The 23,099-nt window shown below is 42.8% G+C and overlaps 1 protein-coding gene across 4 annotated transcripts in view; it reads right to left on the bottom strand.

The window, feature by feature from the left end:
• Positions 1 to 756: 756 nt before the first annotated feature.
• The window catches only part of LOC110493792 (son of sevenless homolog 1), a 74,429-nt gene continuing 52,086 nt past the window's right edge, over positions 757 to 23,099 (bottom strand). The window contains exons 11-24 of one of the 4 annotated variants that reach the window (XM_036949776.1): positions 20,895 to 20,976; positions 17,344 to 17,466; positions 15,158 to 15,261; positions 14,770 to 14,992; positions 11,307 to 11,426; positions 9,619 to 9,781; positions 9,277 to 9,394; positions 8,771 to 8,943; positions 8,077 to 8,193; positions 6,942 to 6,992; positions 5,924 to 6,194; positions 5,220 to 5,264; positions 4,296 to 4,417; positions 757 to 4,047 (exon numbers count right to left, since the gene is read on the bottom strand). In XM_036949776.1, the coding sequence (XP_036805671.1) occupies positions 3,469 to 4,047; positions 4,296 to 4,417; positions 5,220 to 5,264; positions 5,924 to 6,194; positions 6,942 to 6,992; positions 8,077 to 8,193; positions 8,771 to 8,943; positions 9,277 to 9,394; positions 9,619 to 9,781; positions 11,307 to 11,426; positions 14,770 to 14,992; positions 15,158 to 15,261; positions 17,344 to 17,466; positions 20,895 to 20,976 (2,291 nt within the window). In that variant the 3' untranslated portion in view covers positions 757 to 3,468. The remainder of the gene's footprint in view (positions 4,048 to 4,295; positions 4,418 to 5,219; positions 5,265 to 5,923; positions 6,195 to 6,941; positions 6,993 to 8,076; positions 8,194 to 8,770; positions 8,944 to 9,276; positions 9,395 to 9,618; positions 9,782 to 11,306; positions 11,427 to 14,769; positions 14,993 to 15,157; positions 15,262 to 17,343; positions 17,467 to 20,894; positions 20,977 to 23,099) is intronic. The other 3 variants (XM_036949777.1, XM_036949778.1, XM_036949779.1) reach the window with 3 other exon arrangements.

Below are 23,099 nucleotides of genomic sequence, written 5' to 3'. Positions count from 1 at the left end.
ATATTTCATGCTCAACGTAAAGGATGGAGACTTCGTACATGTAGTGTATATACTTTCCAAGTTACAGTATTTCCTTTATAACACTTAATATCACAAAATAAAAACCAATATGACATTAGTTTTCAAATTTTCCACTGACCATTCCCCACATTCTCTGTTAGGAATATTTTTTCCAGTATTCACTTTAGAACGTGTTAAGAGATCAGGCGGGAAACCTCTGTGTAGACAAAGCACATTTCTCAGTGAAATTTGGAGAGGGATGTTTCTCTCTCCTCTCCTTTAATTTACGACAGGGTGTGAGTCGTCACCCCCATTGTGCAGGAAGCCTGATTGGGCAAGACGATGGAAGGTTGAGCCCGGAAGTTACTGCTTAGAAAGACTCCTGTTGTACACGGGAGGTGTCGCATGATTAAAGGTTCCTCCTGAAACTTCGTAATCAATACTATCAGAAACACTCAAATCACACATATTAGCTACAGTCTCTAGGTGACCAGCTGCACCGAGTCAGGATCTTCACTTACAACTCTAACATTAATCAGTCAACCAATTATCCCCTAAGCTTCCCATTTGACTAATGGCTAAATGGGTATTCCTAACCTTGTGTGTGTATGTAGTTTAACATGACAGTGAAATATGAGTATCTATTGACAATCTAACTCAACATAGCAGTGAAACAAATTCCTTTACTCATCTAATTTGACCTGACTGCATATCTCACTGCTGCAGTCTCGACTTAAACGCTTGGAAGTCATGGTCAGTAAGTATAAGTTTATTACCGATGTGGCACAATTATTGTTTCTGACACTGCATCAACGTGTTGTGGGTTAAAGAGGTCTCTATTGCCGAGGCTTTTTCACAGTATTGCTGGTAAACACCAGACTCACTGTCAATGAGATGATCACATACATACAGTACACACATACAACCTGGTCTCTAAATTCAAGTAACTTTCCTTAAAAGGTCATTATTACTTTCCTAGATATTGGTACACTGATATTGCCGTCAGTTGACCCATCGCGGGACGTGACTTGAATGTGACTGCATGTTCTAGTCATTCGATTTCTATGATTCTCAAACTCCAGCCATTACATAGTGTATGGGCCAGAAAAAGAACATGTTTTTGGAAGCAACTGACAGGATGACCCTATGGCACTTTGTCCGTTGGGAAGAAACCTGGGAGAATAGCCAAGAATGATTACAATGAAGACGACAAACCCAGGTTAATTACTTTAGGCTATTGGGTGTGTCCCAAATGGAATCTATATAGTACACTACTTTTGACCAGGGTACTTCGGGCTCATCAAAAGCAGTGTGCTGTGTCTGGAATGGGGTGCCATTTGGGTGACTCACAGCCCACATTTTGACCCTAGGGAACAAACCATAGTATAACCTGAAGGTGGAACACTTGCACTTCTTCAAATAAACCAAATAGTTTGATTTTACATACATAAACTATTGCCAGTCACAGGATATTGTTCTCTTAATTAAAATGTGGTGTACTCAAGATGTACTGTTAATATATGACCATTCCATAGTGAGTTGGTAACATTTGACTGGAGTGTGGTCTACCTGTGATTAAAAGTATTGTATTCATGATCAAGCAAAATAAGGACAAAGACAATTTGTTGTGGCTAGTCATTCATATTTAGCCATCTAGGTAGCGCCAGCAATTCAACTGCATTTTGCTATGGCCCTTTTTGGATGCTTTAAAAAGGCATCCCTTCATCCTTCCTTTTAAAATGGGGTTATACGGAACGTTTGCCTGGTGCACTTGAGTCAAAAGGGGTCCCCTGAATTGACAGAAATATTGCCTGTGTAAATCGAACCGTGCCCAGAAATGACCTCATTGGACAGAAAGGGGCTTATCTCCTGACACCCATGAGCAAAATCATATTGTAGTCTAAAACTAAGGATTGTGTGGTTTCATGAGTTAAGAAATTGTAACGTGGCTCATTTGATAGAGCACGGCGCTTGTAATGCCAAGGTTGTGAGTTCGAGTCCCACGGGGGACCAGTACGAAAAACATATGCACTCACTACTGTAAGTTGCTCTGGATAAGAGTGTCTGCTAAATGACAAATGTAAACCTTAAAATGAGTCTTGCATGTATGGGGCATATACACAAGCTGAAGTTTGAGGTAAACAATTAGCAACTACATTTCCATACAGACTCTTTGTTACCGATAGAGCAAGGTCTCCAGTACATAACTTGATTAGCTTCAGTCAGATCAGTGACCATTTTGAAGGAAGGGAATCATTAAACAAATATATTCTAACTGGGCATTCAGGACCGTAGCCAGCTCTTCACTAGTTTCATAGCGGACCTACTGCATAGAGTGGTAGAAACACTTTTATTCCCTTGTTTAAAGAAGTCAAATCGTAATTATCTTTACATACTCATTGGCAGAAATGAATCAGAACATAAAAGTACTAACACAAACTTAAGAACAATCACTTCTTGTGTTTCTTGAAAAGTACCTCTTTGGTGTGGATGGGTACCTTAAATCAGGGTTTTCCAAACTCAGTCCTGGACCCCCCCACATGTATTTTTTTTGCCCTAACACTACACATCTGATTCAATTAACAAACTCATCATCAAGCTTTGATTATTTGAATCAACTGTGTAGTGCTGGGGCAAAAACAACTAAACACGCACCCAGGACCGAGGTTGGGAAACCCTGCCTTAAATCATGGTACTCTGGTCGATCTACTGGCACAAAAAAAAAAAAAAGCTAGCTCCGGACTGAGTCTCTAAGCCTTAAAAACTATCTAACAACGTGATTTCCCAAGTCCCTTTTTCCATCTGAGTGAGGTGGATTGAACGACAGACATTTGTTATGGGCGAGTTGAATGGGTTTGCAACACCGTGATAGCTAGAGTCCTCTCTGGTCCGTCTCTGGTCAATATGGGCCACTTTGGTAGATCGTTTAGCCCATACACAGGGAGTTAAAACACTATTAAGTTTGTGGATTTCTCCTGGAGTCTGATCAAACTGGGCTGCAGTCTTTATCGTCCCGTCCTCCAGCGTGCGGTGGACTTGTGTGGTCCTGGTTCATGGTTTACTACGGTTCAAGCTGTATGTGCATGGGTAGGCCACCGAGCTCATAGACAAGTAATGCTGCAATCGATTCACTTAAAAAATAAAAATGAAATAAACATTGGACGATGACAAACAACATACTGTACAAACAAACAAACACATACAATAAAACAAAACAGTAAGACCCCCCCCCCCCCAAAATGATTTTTATAGGGAATCTCCAAATGGTCTGCACGAATGAAAAAGGACAATCATCTTTCGTTTAAGTATTTTTTTTATAAGGGCACATGATTATTTTTCCAGGTAGCTAAGAATCTACACTGGTATTGTCTTTTTTTTCTTCTCAAAGTCAACATCACAATTAATGTTGTTTTTTGTCCAAGTCTTTAGTGTTCAATAATTTCCCCCAGATCACATACACAAGTCTTTTTAAAAGGGGTTGGCATTCTCCAGCAGGGGCGGGCCGTCTCGATGCGCAAGGGACGGGTATGACACCGACTCCCTTTTGTACGTTTTGGGGGGGAGCTTGGGGATGGCTTGGGCAGCAGCGCTGCTGGTGCTCTGGCGGGGGGGCACAGGGGGGCCAGCTGCACCCCCCGGAGGGAGGAGGGCTGAGTCGCCGCAGCAGTCTGGGCCACCGGGCCCCAGCAGTGGTAAGGGCGGGGATGGTAGGTGCTTGCGCGGCCCCAGCGAGGGCGAGGGAGTCGGGGGTGGTGGCGGGGTGAGCGGGCCGAACGGCGAGGGAGGGAAGAAGGTTTGGCTCAGCGTGGGTTCGCTGCTGCGGATGCGGCCCTGCGGGGGTGGCTGCAGGTGCAGGGGGCTGTTGGAGCTGGAGAAGACGTCCGGCGTTCTCACGGGCTCCCGCGGTGGCAGTGTGGGTGGGCTGTCAGGCGGCTCCGATAAGGAGGTACGCTCAGTCGAGAGCGAGTAGCGCGGCGAGTAGACCTTGGTGGTGGTGGGCTGCCGTGGAGGGATGGCGGGGGGGCTGTCCAAGTGCTTGGACATCATCTGGAATGTGAGAGGTGGAAAAGGAGAAAGAAGGAGAAGCAAACGTTATGAAGAGTGTGGGAGAACAATTCGACAAACTCAAAATTGTCATCTAAATCTCTAGCAAATAACTGACAGCGCAACTTAGTTGTGTTTCATTGGATATTTAGCATTCCACATCTACACTCTTGAATAAATCAATTGAGAATCCTCCTAATGGTACAGTCTCAGAACAACTTTAGGTAGCAAACATGTCAATATAGAGTCACCTTCGAAGGGGAAGATTCAGCGGGGGCGGATTCGGGGCGTCTGCGAGGGGGCACAGGCGGGGGGACGGTGGCGTCTTCAGTGCTCCTGTGGAGACTCACCATGGAAGAAACTGAGGAGGACCCTGGAATAGAAGGAAATCAGGAACTCAAATGAAGTCTTACAGGAAGAGAGTAATTACACATATTTAACCCCAATTCCCCAAATTCATCCCATACAGGGCTCTACAACTCAGGGATGGGCAACTGAGTGTCTGGGGGGGGGGGTTCTCTCTTTTGCTTGGCACTTGACTGTTTCCTAGGTCTTAAATCAGACAATATCTCCAGACATTCAGGCCCACGAAGAATGGAGTAAAAACAAGCATTGAAAACATTTAGAATAGAGGATGAGGAACGGATGGGTAATAGACACTCTCCTTTCGGGAAGGGTATGCAAACAACACCCCTAAAGTATTATGTTCGAGGCAATGACCAACTTCAATAACTAACTACACACCACAGAGTGATATTGTACAAGGGATGCTTAGAGCAAAACCCCACAGTGACAATGAATTCAGGACAGGAGAACAGAAGGGGGTGACACTGATCTAGGGTCAGTTTAACTGGTTAGTAGCCTGGTTAGGGTCGGTATTCAGAGAGAGGTAAACTGATCCTAGAGCTGTACCCGTGGGCAATGTCTACTTGGAGCTACGAAACGCACACACAGACTAGCGTTCGTTGCCATGGAGACAGACAGGCGCAACAGTGGGCGGAGATGGGAGCAATGAGGTGGATGTCAGTTGCATGCAGGTAGGGAGAGGCAAGTTGGGCTTGAGAGGGTCAGAATGAGTGAGAGACGGGGGGGGCGAGTTGATGTAGTTGCTTGGTTGGGGTGTAGGGGGGATTCACTGACAACAGGTAGGCTGGCTTTGAGAGGGTCATACTAACGTGGGCCGTGTGGTAAAGAGACCGGGGCAAAGATGCTGTCGCAGTCTGGACGGAGGGAGAGGCAGGAGGAGAGAAAAGAGAGAAAAGGCCCTGAGAGGAGGAGAGACTGATGTGGATGGACCAGTTTCATTTCGGACCACTGGACCTATCACCCATTAATGTATTCACTGTTCACAATTCTGAAAGGACTGCGGGTGTTATTACCCCCCCCCTACACACACACACGCCTTGTTACAACGGAGTTCTGAAAATGGGAAAGTTACTGGTATAATGTGAGTTACAGGGTAATGTAAAATGGGTTAGTATCTTTAGGACAAGAGGTTGTGTTCCCTTTGCCTGTGCTCAGAATAATATATTGTAAATCAATTGGAATACTGGCATTATCCATGTCGGCGCCAAACATTTCACAGTGATAACACTCAATTGCACTCTGACTGGTCTTGCATGCATTCTTCCTTCCTTCCTTGGAGTAATCACTGATCTGACATGACTGGATTGGTGAAAGCTAAGAAGTGGAACACTTTGCATTCACCTAGCTAATCACTTACCTTAGCTCAGTGATTTCTTCAAGGGGAGGAAGGAAGCATTAAATTCAAACTCTCAAACACTTTCTCTATAAGCTCTAGCTGTGCTCCCACCCACCCAACCTCCCGCCGCGATCCCCACCCAAGCTGCTCCCCCGTCCGACTTGAAGGACCACCTACTGGAGTGGAAGGGGCTGGAGGGGCCCTGGGGCGAGTCGAACACGCTGCCGATGTCCGTTGAGCTGGAGGCGGCCGAGGCCGGCGGCGGCGTGAGGGGCGTGCGCGGCGAGTTGGGCGCAGAGGCGGCGCTCTCCATCTCGCTGTCAGGGATGCGGCTGTAGCTGATCTTGCGTGGCTCGTTCTGCAGTGGCGTCGGGTGGCGCATGGTGCCCGGGCGCACCGAGGACGGGCGCACGCCGGGCGACTTGAGCGGGCAGTTGTACTTCTTGGGCTGGAAGGAGAAAGGGAGAGAGAGGGGGAGAAGAGAGGTGAAGGAGGGGTCAGGGCAACAATATAATGTCAAGGCTTCTCAACTGTAGACCTTCAGCCCTCAAGTGCTGCTGGTTCTTTTCTATCTGGTAGTTAACTGATAAATTAATGTCGGAAAATTGGGGAACTATCTGGTTAGTGTGTTACCTATAGGTAACTGCCAAAATATACATCAACATACATAAACCAACATAAAGTGTCTTAATAGGGCGTTGGGCCACCACAAGCCTTCAGAACAGCTTCAATACGCCTTAGCATGCTTGTACAAGGGTTTAGAACTTTATCGGAGGGATGTGACACCATTCTTCCACGAGAAATTCCATAATTTGCTGTTTTGTTGACGGTGGTGGAAAACGCTGTCTCAGGTGACACTTCAGAATCTACCACAAGTGTTCAATTGGGTGAGATCTGGTGGCTGACACACACACTTTAAACCCTCTATGCACCTTTGAGACACCTCTTTCAAAGTCACCAATCTCTTCTTCTAGCCATGGTAGCCAAAATGGGCAACTGGGATTTTTTTTTATACATGACCCTAAGCATGATGGGATGTTAATTGTTTAATTAGCTCAGGAACACCTGTGCGGAAGAAACTGTTGTCAATATACTTTATATCCTTCATTTCCTCAAGTGTTTCCTTTATTTTGGCAGTTACCTGTAATTGTTCTAGGTATCAATTCTGCTGACAAATTGTCAGTCTTTTTTCTACCTTAATAGCAGGGGCGTTGCGTCCATAGAGGGCGCTCGGACGCCGCCCCACCTGGCAGCAATGAGATAAAAATGGATTTACAAAAATGTATATAATGATAAAATATTGTAATAATATCAAGTTTGGGGATATAAATAGCTGCATTTAGATTACAAATCGAGTTTTCAAAAAGAAAATGTGCTGCTGTAATCGGCAGCGTAATTCCAGCGTTCCAGAGAGCTTCTCAAGCCACCTCATTCAATGCAATTCAAAGCGATCCCTATACGCCTTGCGGAACCTAAAAAAACAGAGCCAGAGGGCTGCCTCGCTTCTAGTCCTTAGAACATTTTACAAGCATTTCCCTACACCCGCAATAACATCTGCTAAACATGTGTATGTGACCAATACAATTTGATTATCATAGGATTTTAGCTGCTCTTACTGAACCTATCCAAAGAGCCCCTGGTTTTCAGTTATAACTCTGAACACCGGATGGCGACGATCTCCAAAAACACTGGACTGTTGTCAGGTATGAAGTGAGCTCAGACACAGAAGATGACACTGTCAAACGAGCCATGACGTTAGCTAAAACTAAACGACACGTTTTTGTCTGTTACTGTATTCCCATATGCTTGTGAGTCTAGCAAATAAGTTGAAGTTGAACATTTACAGTAGCCAACTCATTCCGTTTGGAAATGTGGACTTACGTAAGCGTTATTTGTCAGCTACTTATTGTCAGTTGGCAACGTATTGACAACAGCCCCATTTGTTGGACATTTCACGAGACGCCACTGCTTAAGAGTATACATGGAGTATACATGCTTAAGTGTGGCCCAGTCTGGTCCCAGTTGGTAGAGCATGGCAATTGCAATGTCAGGGTTGTAGGTTCGATTCCCACGGGGGGCCACTACTAAAAATATGCATTCACTACTGTAAGTCGCTCGGGGCAAGAGAGTCTGCTAAATGACTAAAATGTACAAAATAAATAATAATAACAATAGTGGAGAAAAAGTATTTTTCATCTGAACTCATGAAGATCCAATGTCCATTCTAACAAATGTTTGAAATACAACAACTGATCAAACTGCATAGGGAGTCCGAGAGAGGATAATCATGTGAACCGAACCGTAAGATCGGAGAGGAACAAGACACTTACAAATCGAGGCAACGACCGGGCATTCCGAGGCTCGATCTCCAGCGACTTGTTGAACAGATAGTCAGCAAACTCCTTCTCTGCCTTGTCCTCCATTGGATTGAGGTTTTCAAAGAACTTCTGTGATACACAAAGGAGAGGGAGTCGTCAGAAAGATGGAAAGAAAGATCCATCGTGAAATATACATTGCTGTCCTAATGACGATAGACAAGGGTGTGGGTGATTGGGGACAATTGGATGAATAACCAAATAGTACATGTCAGGAGCTGAGTGGCAGTAACTCTCTACTAAGTGGTGAATCCTACCTTCCACTTACGTCGAATTTTCACTTAGTCATGCACTGATGTCAATGAGACTAAAGTTGAAGCTAGGGATCACCACTAAATGTATATCTAATCAAAAACGAATAGGTTGCTATGACTTGGCAAACTGTCAACTGTACATGGTAACTGTAGAGCTGAAATTGTGAAAAGGAAACAGTCCAATAATGTTTTATATTACTTCCATGTGTTACTCATATTTACACCCATTCATATTCCATGTAACTAAATGGTGTTTGTGAAACATCAATGGGTCGGACCATGCTGCAAAGCCGGAATTATTACAATTTCTACAAAAAATGTTGACTATGCGGGCTGGCCATTTAGTGGGAGCCGACTTCAACGGAACGTATGACATCATTGTTTTCGCTCCTCACCCGGATATCGCTCTCCACCCGTAAGCAGTAGGGCTGGTTCTGGTACTGCTGGATCTCCCCGGTGATCTCGGCCACTTTCCGTCGCTTGCTGAAGTTGATCAGCTCCTTGCCATGCCTCTTCAGGAAGTCAGGGTTGCCTTCCTCCGTCTTCAGGATGTTCGTCAAGTAGATCCCTGAGGAGAGAGAAAGAAAAGACATGAGAGAGCAGAGCGATGATGTCCATGGACTGGCACCGGTCTGTGGAATGTTGCTGGCCGGTCCCCGAGATGGTTAACCAACACTAGTTTTAATGTAAGTGGTCCTCCAAAGAAGAAAAACCCTAGCTTCGGATAGAACAGGACAGGATCAACTTCAAAGTTCCCGAGGGGAAAATTGTCTTAGACACACAGTACTGCTGAATACCAAATTTTAAAAAAACTGTACATTATTTGTGAGTCCCTGACACAAATGAGGGCATAGCTTCCTGGTCCCTGGTATCAAATAGGTTGAGAAACACTAGAACATACCAAAGAAGGGGACACAGGGGGGGTTGATGGAGCGTAGTTTTGCCAGGTACTTCTTGTAGTGGTCCTCGCTCAGTTCGTGGGCCTCCTCCAGAATCTTCCGCTGTCGGCTTGGAATTTGCTGGAAAGGGGGCAGAAGTTCAGTCAAAACAAGTATATATATTTTGTCCTACAGATGCGTAGAGACGTACTCATTTCAATACTCAAACACTAGGCATTTATTTGGTACCGCAATTTTCATTGGATTCATGCAATGCCAGATACTGTGATAACACTGTCTTGGTACTATTTCCTAACACCACCACCAAAGAATCTTGCAGAAAGAACCCCTCCGGCCTTCCTCACCTCGAAGGTGTGGTCTAGCCGGTAGACAGGCGAAGAGTTCATGGCGCTGACCACCTCCAGCACGCCATTGAAGTTGTTGAGCTCCTGGAACACCTGCAGGATCTCGATGATACGCGCCACCACCGCTGCCCGCTCTTCCAGGTTCTCCGTCTCTACGATACACCTGGTGTAGAACATAGTACATAGAAAACAAATGCTATTTAAACCCAGGGGCCAGCGCTGTGTTCATTAGGCACCAAACGGACAACTGACAAACATGGAGGGACTACCTGGATTTGTCCAACAAGAAACACACATTTTTGTTTTGAATTGCAAAATGTTTTCTGCTGCAAGCCCTAATAAACATGACTCAGGTCAGCATAGTTCGGTCAATAACTTCCACAGCTGTCGTAAGGTAAGTGGGGGCAAGAAAATAAGCACTGGTACATTTTAATGCTCCCAAATGTGTTTAATTAGTAACATAACATTGACCTGTTAGTCCTCATTTGGTAACATGGTGAGCTATTAAGTCAGTGTAAGGACACATTTCACTCAACCAATTCAGTTGTCCCTGAAAACTAATCAGGAAGTCTCTGGAGATATCAAGCCTGGTGTAAAATCAGACAGTGATTAGCAGCTCATACACAAAGAACAGTCCCAAATGTTTCCTTCCTTTTCACCTTTAGAATCAAGACAGGGAGGATAGGAGTAATCACAGCATTATTTAGGGTGAAATTCTGCCACCTACATAAAGCATTCATAACATCTTTATGCAAAGGACATGACATAACTATACTGAACAAAAATATAAAAACAAAACATGCAACAATTTCAACTATTTTACTGAGTTACAGTTCCTATAAGGAAATCAGTCGATTGAAACAAATTCATTAGGCCCTAATCTATGGATATCACATGAGTGGGCACAGCCATGGTTGGGCCTGGGAGGCAAAGGCCCACCCACTTGGGAGTCAAGCTCACTGTCTGGGGAGCCAGGCACAGACAATCAGAATTAGTTTTCCCCCACAAAAGGGCTTTATTACAGACAGAAATACTGCTCAGTTTTATCAGCTGTCCGGATGGCTGGTCTCAGACGATCCCGCAGGTGAAGAAACCCTAAATGTGGAGGGGCTTTCGTGGTTACACGTGGTCTGCGGTTGGGAGGCCGGTTGGACATACTGACAAATTCTATAAAATGTCATTGGACGTGGCTTATGGTCAAGCCTGCCAATTGCATGCTCCCTCAAAACTTCAGACATCTGTGGCATTGTGTGACAAAACTGTATGTTTTAGAGTGGCCTATTGTCCCCAGCACAAGGTGCACCTGTGTAATGATCATGCTGTTTAATCAGCTCCTTGATATGCCACACCTGTCAGGTGGATGGATTATCTAGGCAAATGAGAAATGCTCACTAACCGGGATGTAAACTCATTAGTGCACAACATCTGAGAAGAAATAAGCTTTTTGTGCTTATGGAACATTTCTGGGATCTTTTATTTCAGCTTATGATGGGACCAACACTATACTTGTTTATATTTTTGTTCAGTATACATTGAGCTACATAACAGCTACATAATTTACTTTATCATGCCATAAATTGATCATAGAAAATGCTTGGTCAACACTGCAAGTGCAAGGAGTATCATGGTCACATTTCACATGAGGACCGCTTCTTTGTGCTGCCAAAAAACTAAATTGACGCTCTTACTTTTCGAACCACAACGTGAGGTTGGTGGTGTGGCGGATCATGCGCAGAAGGTTGGGAGAGTTCAGCTCCTTGTCCTCCTTCGTCCACACGCTGCCCACCAGCTCTGATGGCTGCACCGCCCTGTAGATATAGGTCAGAGAGAGGTCAATAATTCTCCAAACCAAATATGTAGGAGGAGATTACCATATACCCTAACTATTCTATGCCATTATCCAAAGCGACTTACAAAAAATGTATGCAGGCACTATACTGTATGTTTATGTGATCCCAGCAGGAATTTGAGCCTCACTATGTGAGCCACAGAGGACCACCATTATTAGTTAAATGACAAATAAATAAAAAAATCTGACTGTCAGTGGTCAGGTGCAAACTTCTACCGATTCCAGTCTTGGCAGCAAAGGGAGCTTTCTGTGATTTTCAGACAATACCGGCGACCATTTTTGGGTCACCGAGCCGATGTGTTGTGATCTCGTCGTAGGAAATGGAGTAGGGTGAATGTTTTTATTTTAACAGGTAGTCTGTACTGAGACCAAGGGCCTCTTTTCCAGGGGAGCCCTGTGTACACAATACACATCAATATACACATTTAAAACTACATGTGCGTAAATGTGTTAAAAATATATATTAATATATATATATTAAATATGCAAAACGCAAATAAACAATCATAAACAGTTACATTTCTCAGCTACTAGGTTTTCAATCAACATCCGAGCAGCACCAGAACATCCAGTTTTAATGAGATCTGTAAATTGTTCCAGCAGTGGGATCCATTAAAACTAAAAGCGGATTTACCTAATTTGGTGGAGACCTGAGTAACCTTAAGAGTTAACCAACCCTGTGAATGCGTTTTGTAACTCGTGTTTTTATCCTTCAACAACAAAGTTAGGTAAATCAGATGCTTGTATAGTAAACAAATAGGGAGTAATGAAGTGACCTACTATTAGGTACTATTAATAAGGACCAGCTCCATGGACATTTCAATTGATATTCTTACAGTACATACATTGAGTTACCCATAGATGCTGATCTTGGGTCAGTTTTGAATTTTCCCCACTAACAGTTACGGTTAATATAGGGAGAGATGAAGCTGATCATAGATCTGCACCTAGGGGAAACTTCACCCCGGAGCGTGGGAAAGAGGTGAGGGGATAACCTTGGGTACGGCCCACCCTAGCTGTTCCCACAGGCCCAGCGACGTCAGAGGGGGAAGTGTGTCCCTGTGTCCCCTCTCTGGTGCTGCACGTTCGTGTGTGTGTCAGTATATGTGAGAAGAATTGTGCGCATGTGTCCTCTATTGTACTAAACAACTTTAATCTGACAAAATGGGAAAACATAGAAACACATTCAGACAAGAGTTGGATCCAAAGTGAAGACTGCATCAAGTGTGACGAATCATGAACTCAATTTTATTCACTGGGAAAAAAATGTATCACTTAGCCATAAGAATATCAATTGAAATGTCCATGAAGGAGTATCTTCCAATGTAAACGACCTCTTAGGAGGATCTGGGTGCAACTGCAAAGATATGAATCCCGAAAGAACATCCCAAACTACAGTTGTTCGTTTTTTAAAGTCCTATTACCACTGAGAACTTTCTAATTACATGAAATTATATAACAAAATTGATAACAAATAATAACCGGGTATTTAGGGGACTAAATGAAGTGGAACACCTCCACCCTTCACTCCCCACCTGGGATTAAGGCAACAAATACAGCACGTGTGCCCCGTTTCAGGAAGCTAGGCGTATGTCGCACATCACTACTTCACAGGAGAGGCATTTGAACGTCTTTTACTTTTTATCAAAATGTGTTTTTGGGCAGAAATACCTTCTGGAACATGTGAACTTTCATGTGCCTTAATAGAAAATGTATATTCCATCTGTAAATACAAATTAAATTGTTAAAATTACAAGCCTAGTTGGTTTAGCCACGGAAAAAGCCAGGAACCTTCCCGCTAGCCATGATTGGCTGAGATGGGTGGGCTGGACATGCCGGGAGATGAGTTTGGTTTGGTCTGCCACGTAGCAGGCTTCTCTCTATAACGTGAACTCTTTAGTATGTATTGATAGTCCTTTCTACTGCGCCGGACTTTGAAAGTTTTAACATTAGCCATTGAGAACTACAAAAGTTTTGCTACTTTTCTCAACAACATTGATGCCCTGAATTTAGCAGGCGCTATCGACAGATCAGTTGGAAAAAGTTGTGATGGGCTACTTTCTGCACACAGTGTGAACCGGAGTGACTTAACACAACGCTGGCCAAAAAAGATGTAGCTACAAATAAAACGGAGTTAAATGGTTCCAGTCTGCCGTGAAGATTTCATCCATGTAAGAGTCATTTTCAGATATTATAAGTTTCTAATTTTGTCAGAAAGAAATTTTCATTGCAAGTTAAAGCGTACTGTTAGCTAGCTAGCGAATGTTAGCTTGCTGACGTTACGTGTATGATCTGTAGTAATATTATTTGAATCAGAAAACGATTTACATTGCTAGTTATAGCTTAATGTTAGCTCGCTACCTAGCCATCTGTTGTATTTTACGGCCATCTGTTGTATTTCATGAACATGTGTACGTCTAGACAATAGTGGCCCATCCACTTAGCTAGATGTGGCTGGGGGGTGGATATAGCATTTCTTTCACATGGCCTATCAATTGTGTCTGGGTAAGCATCATATAATAAATGATCAAATATTGACACTATATTTTTATCTGGACACTATCTGTTTTTTATACTACTTGCAAATATGCAAGTAACCATTTCATAGTACCATTTACACCTTCTGTATCCTGTACATGTGACAAATAAACTTTGATTTTATTTGATATAGTGTGTGTTTACCAGAGATGGTAAAGAAAAACATGGCCTGCACCAAAGCCAAATTAGGATATTGGACAAGGACTAGATGAAGTGTATTTTTTCCTGGAGCTTTTACTTATTGTAGGCTACTACTTTTAGCACTTTTAGTCTTGAAATACTTTGTTGTTTACTACACTTCTCACTCAGTTTAGCACATGGCCTCAAATGTGAATCCTTAGATGGGTTGGGCTAAGGCTTAAGAGGGTGTGAACAATGCTGAATGCGTGTAGACAAAGAAGAGCTCTCCAAGTAGGTGTACCAAATCATTCAAGGGCCATTTTCTCAAAAGTGGGGTTACCAGTTTATCAACTTTCAAAGCAGAATTACTTTCTCAATGTTCCTCAGCTGGAGTGTACGATATCCATATTTCTAGCTCGGAGTCTGTACTTTTATCCAATGTAAAATACACTATTTCAAATGTTGCTACATAAGACCGAATCCAGGTGGTGGGTCACATTTTTGCTCTAGGACAACACTTACACAGCTGATCCAAGTAATCAAGCCAGTGACAAATTGAGTTGCCTTAGTACTGGACAGGAACAAAAAGGAATGGGAGTAAAAAAAACACTTGCGTGGACGGCCATACGGTCCTGTAGGCCTACCTGTAGAAGTCGGACTCGAGCAGTGTGAGCTGCCGGGCGATCTCAATTGGGTGGAGGGTCATGAGGTCAAACTGGTCTGTCTGGCCCGGCTTACTGAGGTGCCACTCGATGGGTGGCGGCGAGGTCTCGAAGGTGATGTTGTGGCTGGGCCCGTTGGCCTGCGCCTGCTTCTTCCTCTGGATGATCTTGGTGATGGACTCCACCCACTTCTTCATGGCCTTGCCTGGGAGGGGTCACAGAGAGGGAGATTGTCACTCAGAGAAGAGAAGTGAAGGAGGAGAAAAAAAATACACTAAATTAGAAGAAAATAGAAAAATACAAGACAAAAAGAGAGGATATGCAACGGGAGGAGAAGAGAAAGTCCTTGCCCCGATGTATCCACACATACCTCGCACCAATGCAATGAACTCCTCCAGACGCTTCAGTAACTGGCAGTCCCGCTCAAAGTCATAGAAGTGGTGCTCCACCCAGTGGCGACATACATTCAGTACTCTGCAGGAAGAGAGGGTGGGTCAAAACCAGTTAGATAGCAGTTACGGACCAGCAAGAGACCGCTAACTACAAATCCTGACCTAAAAACTAAATAAATCTGACCCTGGATTAGCAACTTGAACCCACTCCTAAAATACTGGGAAAGAGATGAGTTAACTGATAAGAGACAAGAAAGCACCAGATTGAGAACTACAAAGAGTGCATGCTGGAAAATATATATGGCAGCTAGAAATGAAAACTGCATGTTCTTCAGAGAGAGATGGGAAGGGTTGAGGGTAGCTGAAGGCTGGGACTAAAAACCAACAAAAAAGATAACGTAAAATCTATTGTCCGTGAAATCTATGTAGTATGTATAACCTGAAGTGAAGCCTGAGTATTGTTGTCCATTAGTTTACTCCAATTAGGGGAGGGGTGGCAGGGTTAGTGGAACATAATAAAGTAGTGAAATATTTGCATTAAAAAGTTATATATATTTACAAAAAAATATTTACAATGCATTCGGAAAGTATTCATACCCCTGGACTTTGTCCACAATTGTTTTTCATAGCAAAAACAGGTTTTTAGAAATGTTTGCACATTTATAAAAAATTGTAAACAAAAATATAACATTTACATAAGAATTCAGACCCTTTACTCAGTACTTTCTTGAAGCATTTTTGGCAGCAATTATAGCCTCGAGACTTCTTGGGTATGACGCTACAAGCTTGGGACACCTGTATTTGGGGAGTTGCTCACATTCTTCTCTGCAGATCCTCTCAAGCTCTGTCAGGTTGGATGGGGAGCGTCACTGCACAGCTATTGTCAAGTATCTCCAGAGATCTTCGATCGGGTTCAAGTCTGGTCTCTGGCTGGGCCACTCAAGGACATTCAGAGACTTGTCCCAAAACCACTCCTGTGTTGTCTTGGCTGTGTGCTTTGGGTCGTTGGCCTGCTGGAAGGTGAACCTTCACACTAGTCTGAGGTCCTGAGCACTCTGGAGCAGGTTTTCATCAAGGGTGGTCTGAGTCCTTCATGGTCTGAGAGGGCTGTCATGTGCCTTTTACTGATGAGTGTCTTTCGCCTGGCCACTCTACCATAAAGGCCTGATTGGTGGAGTGCTGCAGAGATGGTTGTCCTTCTGGAAGGTTCTCCCATCTCCACAGAGGAACTCTGGAGCGTTGTCAGAGTGACCATCAAGTTCTTGGTCACCTCCCCGACCAAGGCCCTTCTCCCCAGATTGCTCAGTTTGGCCAGGCAGCCAGCTCTAAGAAGAGTGTCTTGGTGGTTCCAAACTTCCTCAATTTAAGAATGATGGAGGCCACTGTTCTTGGGAACCTTCAATGCTGCAGACATGTTTTAGTAACCTTCCCCAAATCTGTGCCTCGACACAATCCTGTCTCTGAGCTCTACAGACAATTATTTCGACCTCATGGCTTGGTTTTTGCTCTGACATTTACTGTCAACTGTGGGACCTTATATAGACAAGTGTGTGCCTTTCAAAATCATGTCCAATCAATTGAATTTACCACTGGTGGACCTCAATCAAGTTGTAGAAACATCTCAAGGATGATCAATGGAAACATGGTGCACCTGAGCACAATTTCACGTCTCATAGCAAAGGCTATGAATACTTATGTAAATAAGGCATCTGTTTAAACATTTTTTTTAAATTAATTTGCAAAAAGTAAAAAATGTACTGTTTTCGCTTTGTCATTATGGGGTATCGTGTAAATTGACGAGGATAAAAAAGGCTGTAATGAATAAGGCTGTAATGTAACAAAATGTGGAAAAGGGGAAGGGTTCTGAATACTTTCCGAATGCACTGTATATAAAAAAAAGTGCATGCTTCTGTTTCAACCCAGCATTGAAACAGTTTGAAACCTTTCTCTGCTAATCAGGACAGACTACCCTCCATGTGGCACCATAAGGATCACAAGGAAACCAGGATGTTTTGTTGACCCCTAGGTCATGTTCATTAGGCACCAAAATGAAACACAGACAGGGGCTACCTCAACCTTTTTGCTGTCACATGTTCTGTTACAGTCCCTAATGAACACATCCTCTGGAATTAGGTATGGTAAATTGGGAGGTGTGGAGAGGTACCGGAGTTGGACTGGCTGGACAAACTCCTTGCGAAATCGTTTGAGTTCGGCGCTGAGAGGTTGGTCTCCGTTCTCTATGGCCATCTGGTCTGCCTCTGTGGGCTTTGGCTCTGGGATTTCAAACCTGGAAGGTTCCGGAAAACAAAATCACAACCGAGAAGACACAGTAGTGTGGAATCTGGGAGACACCTTTAAACCAGACAGTAGATGGTGATTGCTATACTAGATGGCAACAATAAAGATTGGTATAATTCGAAATGTTTGAACACCTAGGTATGTTTCTACCAGGGCTGACGCCATTTAGTTAACTGTTCGATTGTTTGGTCGATAGGCTGTTGGTCAGACGGGATTTTTTGAGCGGAGCAGTCGCGAATATATATATATTTTTCATGGCATACAAGACACCTGTCTGATTCACGCATGTCTTAGTGGAATATGCAGAGGCCACGGCGATCCAAGAAAGGGAGTGTGGCTAAGATGCACAATGTCTCTTTCCTGACATTTCCCGCGCAATCCCCATTTACATAGATCATCAGCAGAATAGTACATTTACCGTTAATTCTCAATTTCTAATCTATAATGTTTGTTTGGTTACAGTCATTTCTGTTAATGGATTCAATATATCATTATTACAGTTGTTTACCGTTCTCATCGTCGGGGGGGACAAGTTATTTTGTTTGCAGATCTCACAACCTATCCTACATGTGAGAAAAAATGTCTGATTGTCTTAACTCACCATCAAATTTTTTATTTTATTTTACCTTTATTTAACTAGGCAAGTCAGTTAAGAACAAATTCTTATTTACAATGACGGCCTACCCCAGCCAAACCCGGGCCAATTGTGCGCCGCCCTATGGGACTCCCAATCACAGCCGGATGTGATGCAGCCTGGATTCGAACCCAGGGACTGCAGTGACGCCCCTTGCACCGAGATGCAGTGCCTTAGACCGCTGCGCCTCTCTAGTTGTGGAGCTTCTCAAAGTTATTTATTCTTCACCTCAAACAGCGAGTAAAGGTGTGTTTTTATTGATAATGACAATGGTTCCTCAACATATTTGAAAAATATTTCCAGCTCTCTCCCTTTCGATCGAATCCCTCAGCATGAAAGGGAAAAACGTAATCTTCTGATCCAGTGCAAACATCTTAAAATACCTAATTACTTCTTATCCCTTGCACAAATAGCTTACAGCTGTGTCTGTCTGTCCCAAGTTCACTGGCGCAAGAAACTCTGAGGGCCCAGAATAATTTAGAAAATGTTGCAAGTTTGCTAGCGCGAGCATCGGGCCTGGATCCAGTTGATAGCCTAGTATAGGTATTCCCAAACTGGGGTACGCAATGCCATCGGGGGTACGCCAAATAAAAAAGGTGATATAATTTTTTTAAAATAATAATAAATATATATATTTTTTTCACATTTTCAAACAGCCCAACGGTGACATTTGTATTTTGCCTGAGAAGCCTCGTTTCACTGCCAAAAATAAAATTAAACCATCTAGTGTTCAGCAAAAGAACAACACAATGTCAAATACAGGTAGCCAAGTCAAATAATTAACATCCAATCACATTAACCGTTACTCTCTCGCGGGAATTCCACTAACAGTCCGTCTGTAGCCAAACGTAGCTGCTGCTCATGTTGGTATCTGTACTGATGGCGCAAAAGCCATGACAGGGAGACATAGTGGAGTGGTAAAGCGCGTGCAAGCATTTGCTCCCGAAACCACTTGGGTACACTGCAGCATCCACCCAGAGGCTCTTGCTGCCAAGGGAATGCCTGACAGCTGGAAAGACGTGTTGGATAGTGCAGTGAAAATGGTTAACATTGTTAAAGCAAGGCTCCTGAACTCTCGTGTTTTTTCTGCACTATGCAATGGATATGGCATCGACCATGTAATGCCTTTACAACATACAGAAGTGTGCTGGTTATCAAGGGACAAAGTTGACACTTTTAAAAAATTGAGAGACGAGCTTAAAGTTCTTTACTGACCACAATTTTCACTTGTCATCAATGCAAGCGGTCAGACGAGTTTCTCACACGACTGGCCTCTATGGGTGATGTTTTTTCTCACCTGAATGATCTGAATCTAGGATTACAGGGACAATCCGCAACTATATTCAATGTGCGGGACAAAATTGAGGGTATGATAATGATGTTGGAGCTTTTCTCTGTGCATTAACAAGGACAACACACAGGTCTTTCCATCACTATATGCATTTTTTGTGTGCAAATGAACTCAAGCTTACGGACAATTTAACATGTGATATAGAGAAGCACCTGAGTGAGTTGAGTGCGCAATTACGCAGGTACTTTCCCGAAACGGATGACAAACAACTGGATTCGTTATCCCGTTCATGCCCTGCCTCTAGTCCACTTACTGATATCTGAACAAGAGAGCCTCATCAAAATTGCAACAAGCAGTTCTGTGAAAATGTTACTTAAATCAGAAGCCACTGCCAGATTTCTTGATTGGGCTGTGCTCAGAGCGTCCTGTCTTGGCAAATCTCGCTGTTAAGACACTGACGCCCTTTGCAACCACGTACCTATGTCAGAGTGGATTCTCGGCCCTCACTAGCATGAAAACTAAATACTAAATACTATTTGTGCCATGGTCCTATAAAAGCTCTTTGTCACTTCCCACGAGCCGGGTTGTGACAAAAAATCCCACTCATTCTAAATGTTTAATAAATGTATTGTATAGTGTGTGTGGCAGGCTTACAATGATGGCAAAAAAAAACAACCTTTGAGAGTGCGCTGATCAGGATATTTTCTACCTGCAGGCAGCAATGTTATTATTTGTTGGCTTTATGTAGGCTATTTTTTACAGAGTTGGCAATGGCAATAGAAGTTACTTTTAGATTTGTTTAATATTCATTTAGATAGAACTTAGATGAACCACATGGCAAATATTTTGAGATATGAAGACTTTTTTATAAATGAAATGAAACCGTTTGTTTTGATAATTGATAATAATTGATAATTCTAACTGGCACGCAGAACGGTAGAAATGATAACATAAATTGGCACTCCAAATGGAAAAGGTCGCCGACCCCTGCTGTAGCCTATTATCTGCAAAGGCCAGCAGCAGAGGGAGGAGGGCGGCACAGTTTTTTTTTCTTTGAGTGATTTGTGCGTCTCAATTATTTGATCAAACAATGTACTTAAAGCATCAGACAAGCTACATATAGTTGATATTAAAAAAGGAAAAATACACGTTTAAAATATGGAAAAATACACGTTTAAAAATGTCGACCAATTGATTGGTCGAAACAACAGAGGACTCTCGGTTGATCAAGATTTTTTAGTCAGGGACAGCCCTAGTTTCTATAAATGTATATAGGAATATATTGTCCATGATAAATACATCTCTGTCTTTGTTCTGACAAAGGTCAGAGTCAACGAGCACGGACAAATAATCTTGTTGACTGAAAACATTTTCCGAAGTGAAAGGCAATGTATCTGATGTTGAAAAATATGATACAATATTAGACAAAGGCGGTTCTTCATAGAATAATAACAGTGGAGCCCAAATCGTAGAATGGCATCAACATTCTCACCTCTCCATAAGAAGACCCAGCAGCTCCTGAGGTTTGCAGAAGGACCTGTAGGTTGTTAGAAATGTTCGGACAAAATTTGGATCTGCAAGAAGGAAAAACAATGGGATTGTCAGCCATTTTGTTAATCATTCCCAGCAGTGTGCAAGTATCTATTTTTCTTTCATGACTTTCAGTGATCACTAATTAAATTTGCTACTGTTTGCCGGCTAGATATCTTATAACTATTAAGTTAACAGTCTAAGATATGCTAACCAATGTCATGCGTATTATTAGGCACCAAACAGAAAAAAACGGACTGAAAGATGGTCGACAACTCGACTTGTCCAATAAGAAAAATGTCAAACATTCCCAAGTGAACATGACCCAGGTCTGTGTGTATATTAGGAGTGCGGATGCTGTGGTTATGTGGGTCTTGGAGTGTGAGCTACAGGGCACCTAGCAAGGGCTAGATCTTCTGCAGTCCGAACAGGATTGTTAGCTCGTGGTTCACATGATGGATCTGTCCAAGCCCTTTCGCCGGGCCTGGCTGGGGTTGGGGGGGGGGGGGGGGGGGGGGGGGGGGGGAACAATAGCTGCCTCAGTGTGGATTTACAAACAATCGGCCTGGAACCATTTCAGCCAGGAAACAGACGCTGCTCTGACGCACGCAACTGCCACTCCACCACACACACGCTTAAAAATAGATTACCCGCCTGCCCTTCCCACCACCGACATACACACTGCAGTGTTTCTCCTAGGCTTTGGCCACACATACAAGTATACTGTAGGACAAGTCAACAACATTACTTGGGTATGACTCAACAGAATATGAACTTATAAAAAGTTAGATTTTCACTGGGCAGTTAATTTAAAGTTAACTTCCTGCAATTTTACACATTTTTTGCCTTGGCTTACGTTGTGTTCTTATGCTATCGGAGTGACTCAAACTTTAAAACAAAATACATTTTAGATTCTCACTGACAGTTTAGTTTTTATTCTGGTGGTTGTTAGTTCTCAAAGAAGATCTTATTTAAAAACAATACAGCTCCATTATCTTTTCTACATACGTTATATCTGGATTTAATCATTCAAGTTTACACTGAACACATTTTACCATCCCAAACCTTTTTTGTAACTTATTTCACACACACACACACACACACGTAAAAAGTGTGGACACCTACTCATTCAAGGGTTTTTCTTTATTTTTACTATTTTCTATATTGTAGAATAGTGAAGACATCAAAACAATGAAATAGCATATGGAGGAATCATGTTGTAACCAAAAAAAGTGTTAAACAAATCAAAATATCTTTTATATGAGTTTCTTCAAAGTAGCCACCCTTTGCCTTGACGACAGCTTTGCACACTCTTGGCATTCTCTCAACCAGCTTCATGAGGTAGTCACCTGGAATGCATTTAAACTAACAGGTGTTCCTTGTTAAACGTTTCCTTGTGGAATTTCTTTCCTTCTTAATGCATTTGAGCCAATCAGTTGTGTTGTGACAAAGTAGGGGTGGTATACAGAAGATAGCCCTATTTGGTAAAATGCAGAATCAAATCAAACTTTGTCACATGCGCCGAATACAACAAGTGGAGACTATCGTGAAATGCTTACGTACAACCCCTTAACCAACAGTGCAGTTCAAGAAGAGTTTAGTTCATTTGGTAAACATTTTCTTAACCTCTTGAAACTAGGGGGCACTATTTTTATTTTTGGAAAAATAACGTTCCCAAAGTAAAGCGCCTATTTCTCAGGACCAGATGCTAGAATATGCATATAATTGACAGCTTAGGATAGAAAACACTAAAGTTTCCAAAACAGTCAAAATATTGTCTGTGAGTATAACATAACTGAAATTGCATTTGCCATGTTTCTGTCGATATATTATGGATATAATTTGGATTTTTTTTCGCCATTGTCGTGACCGCTATTTCCGGTGAATTTCTGAACATAACGTGACCAACAAACAGAAGTATTTTGGCTATAAAAATAATCTTTATGGAACAAAAGGAACATTTGCTGTCTAACTGAGAGTCTCGTGAGTGAAAACATCCGAAGCTCAAAGGTAAACGGTTCATTTGATTGCTTTTCGTGACCAAGCTTCCTGCTGCTAGCTGGACATAATGCTATGTTAGGCTATCAATAAACTTACACAAACGCTTGTCTTGCTTTGGCTGTAAAGCATAATTTCAAAATCTGAGATGACAGGGTGATTAACAAAA

Source organism: Oncorhynchus mykiss, chromosome 17 (genome assembly GCF_013265735.2).
Source record: "Oncorhynchus mykiss isolate Arlee chromosome 17, USDA_OmykA_1.1, whole genome shotgun sequence".
Taxonomy (NCBI): Eukaryota; Metazoa; Chordata; class Actinopteri; order Salmoniformes; family Salmonidae; genus Oncorhynchus; species Oncorhynchus mykiss.
This window is presented reverse-complemented; position numbering and strand designations above follow the sequence as displayed.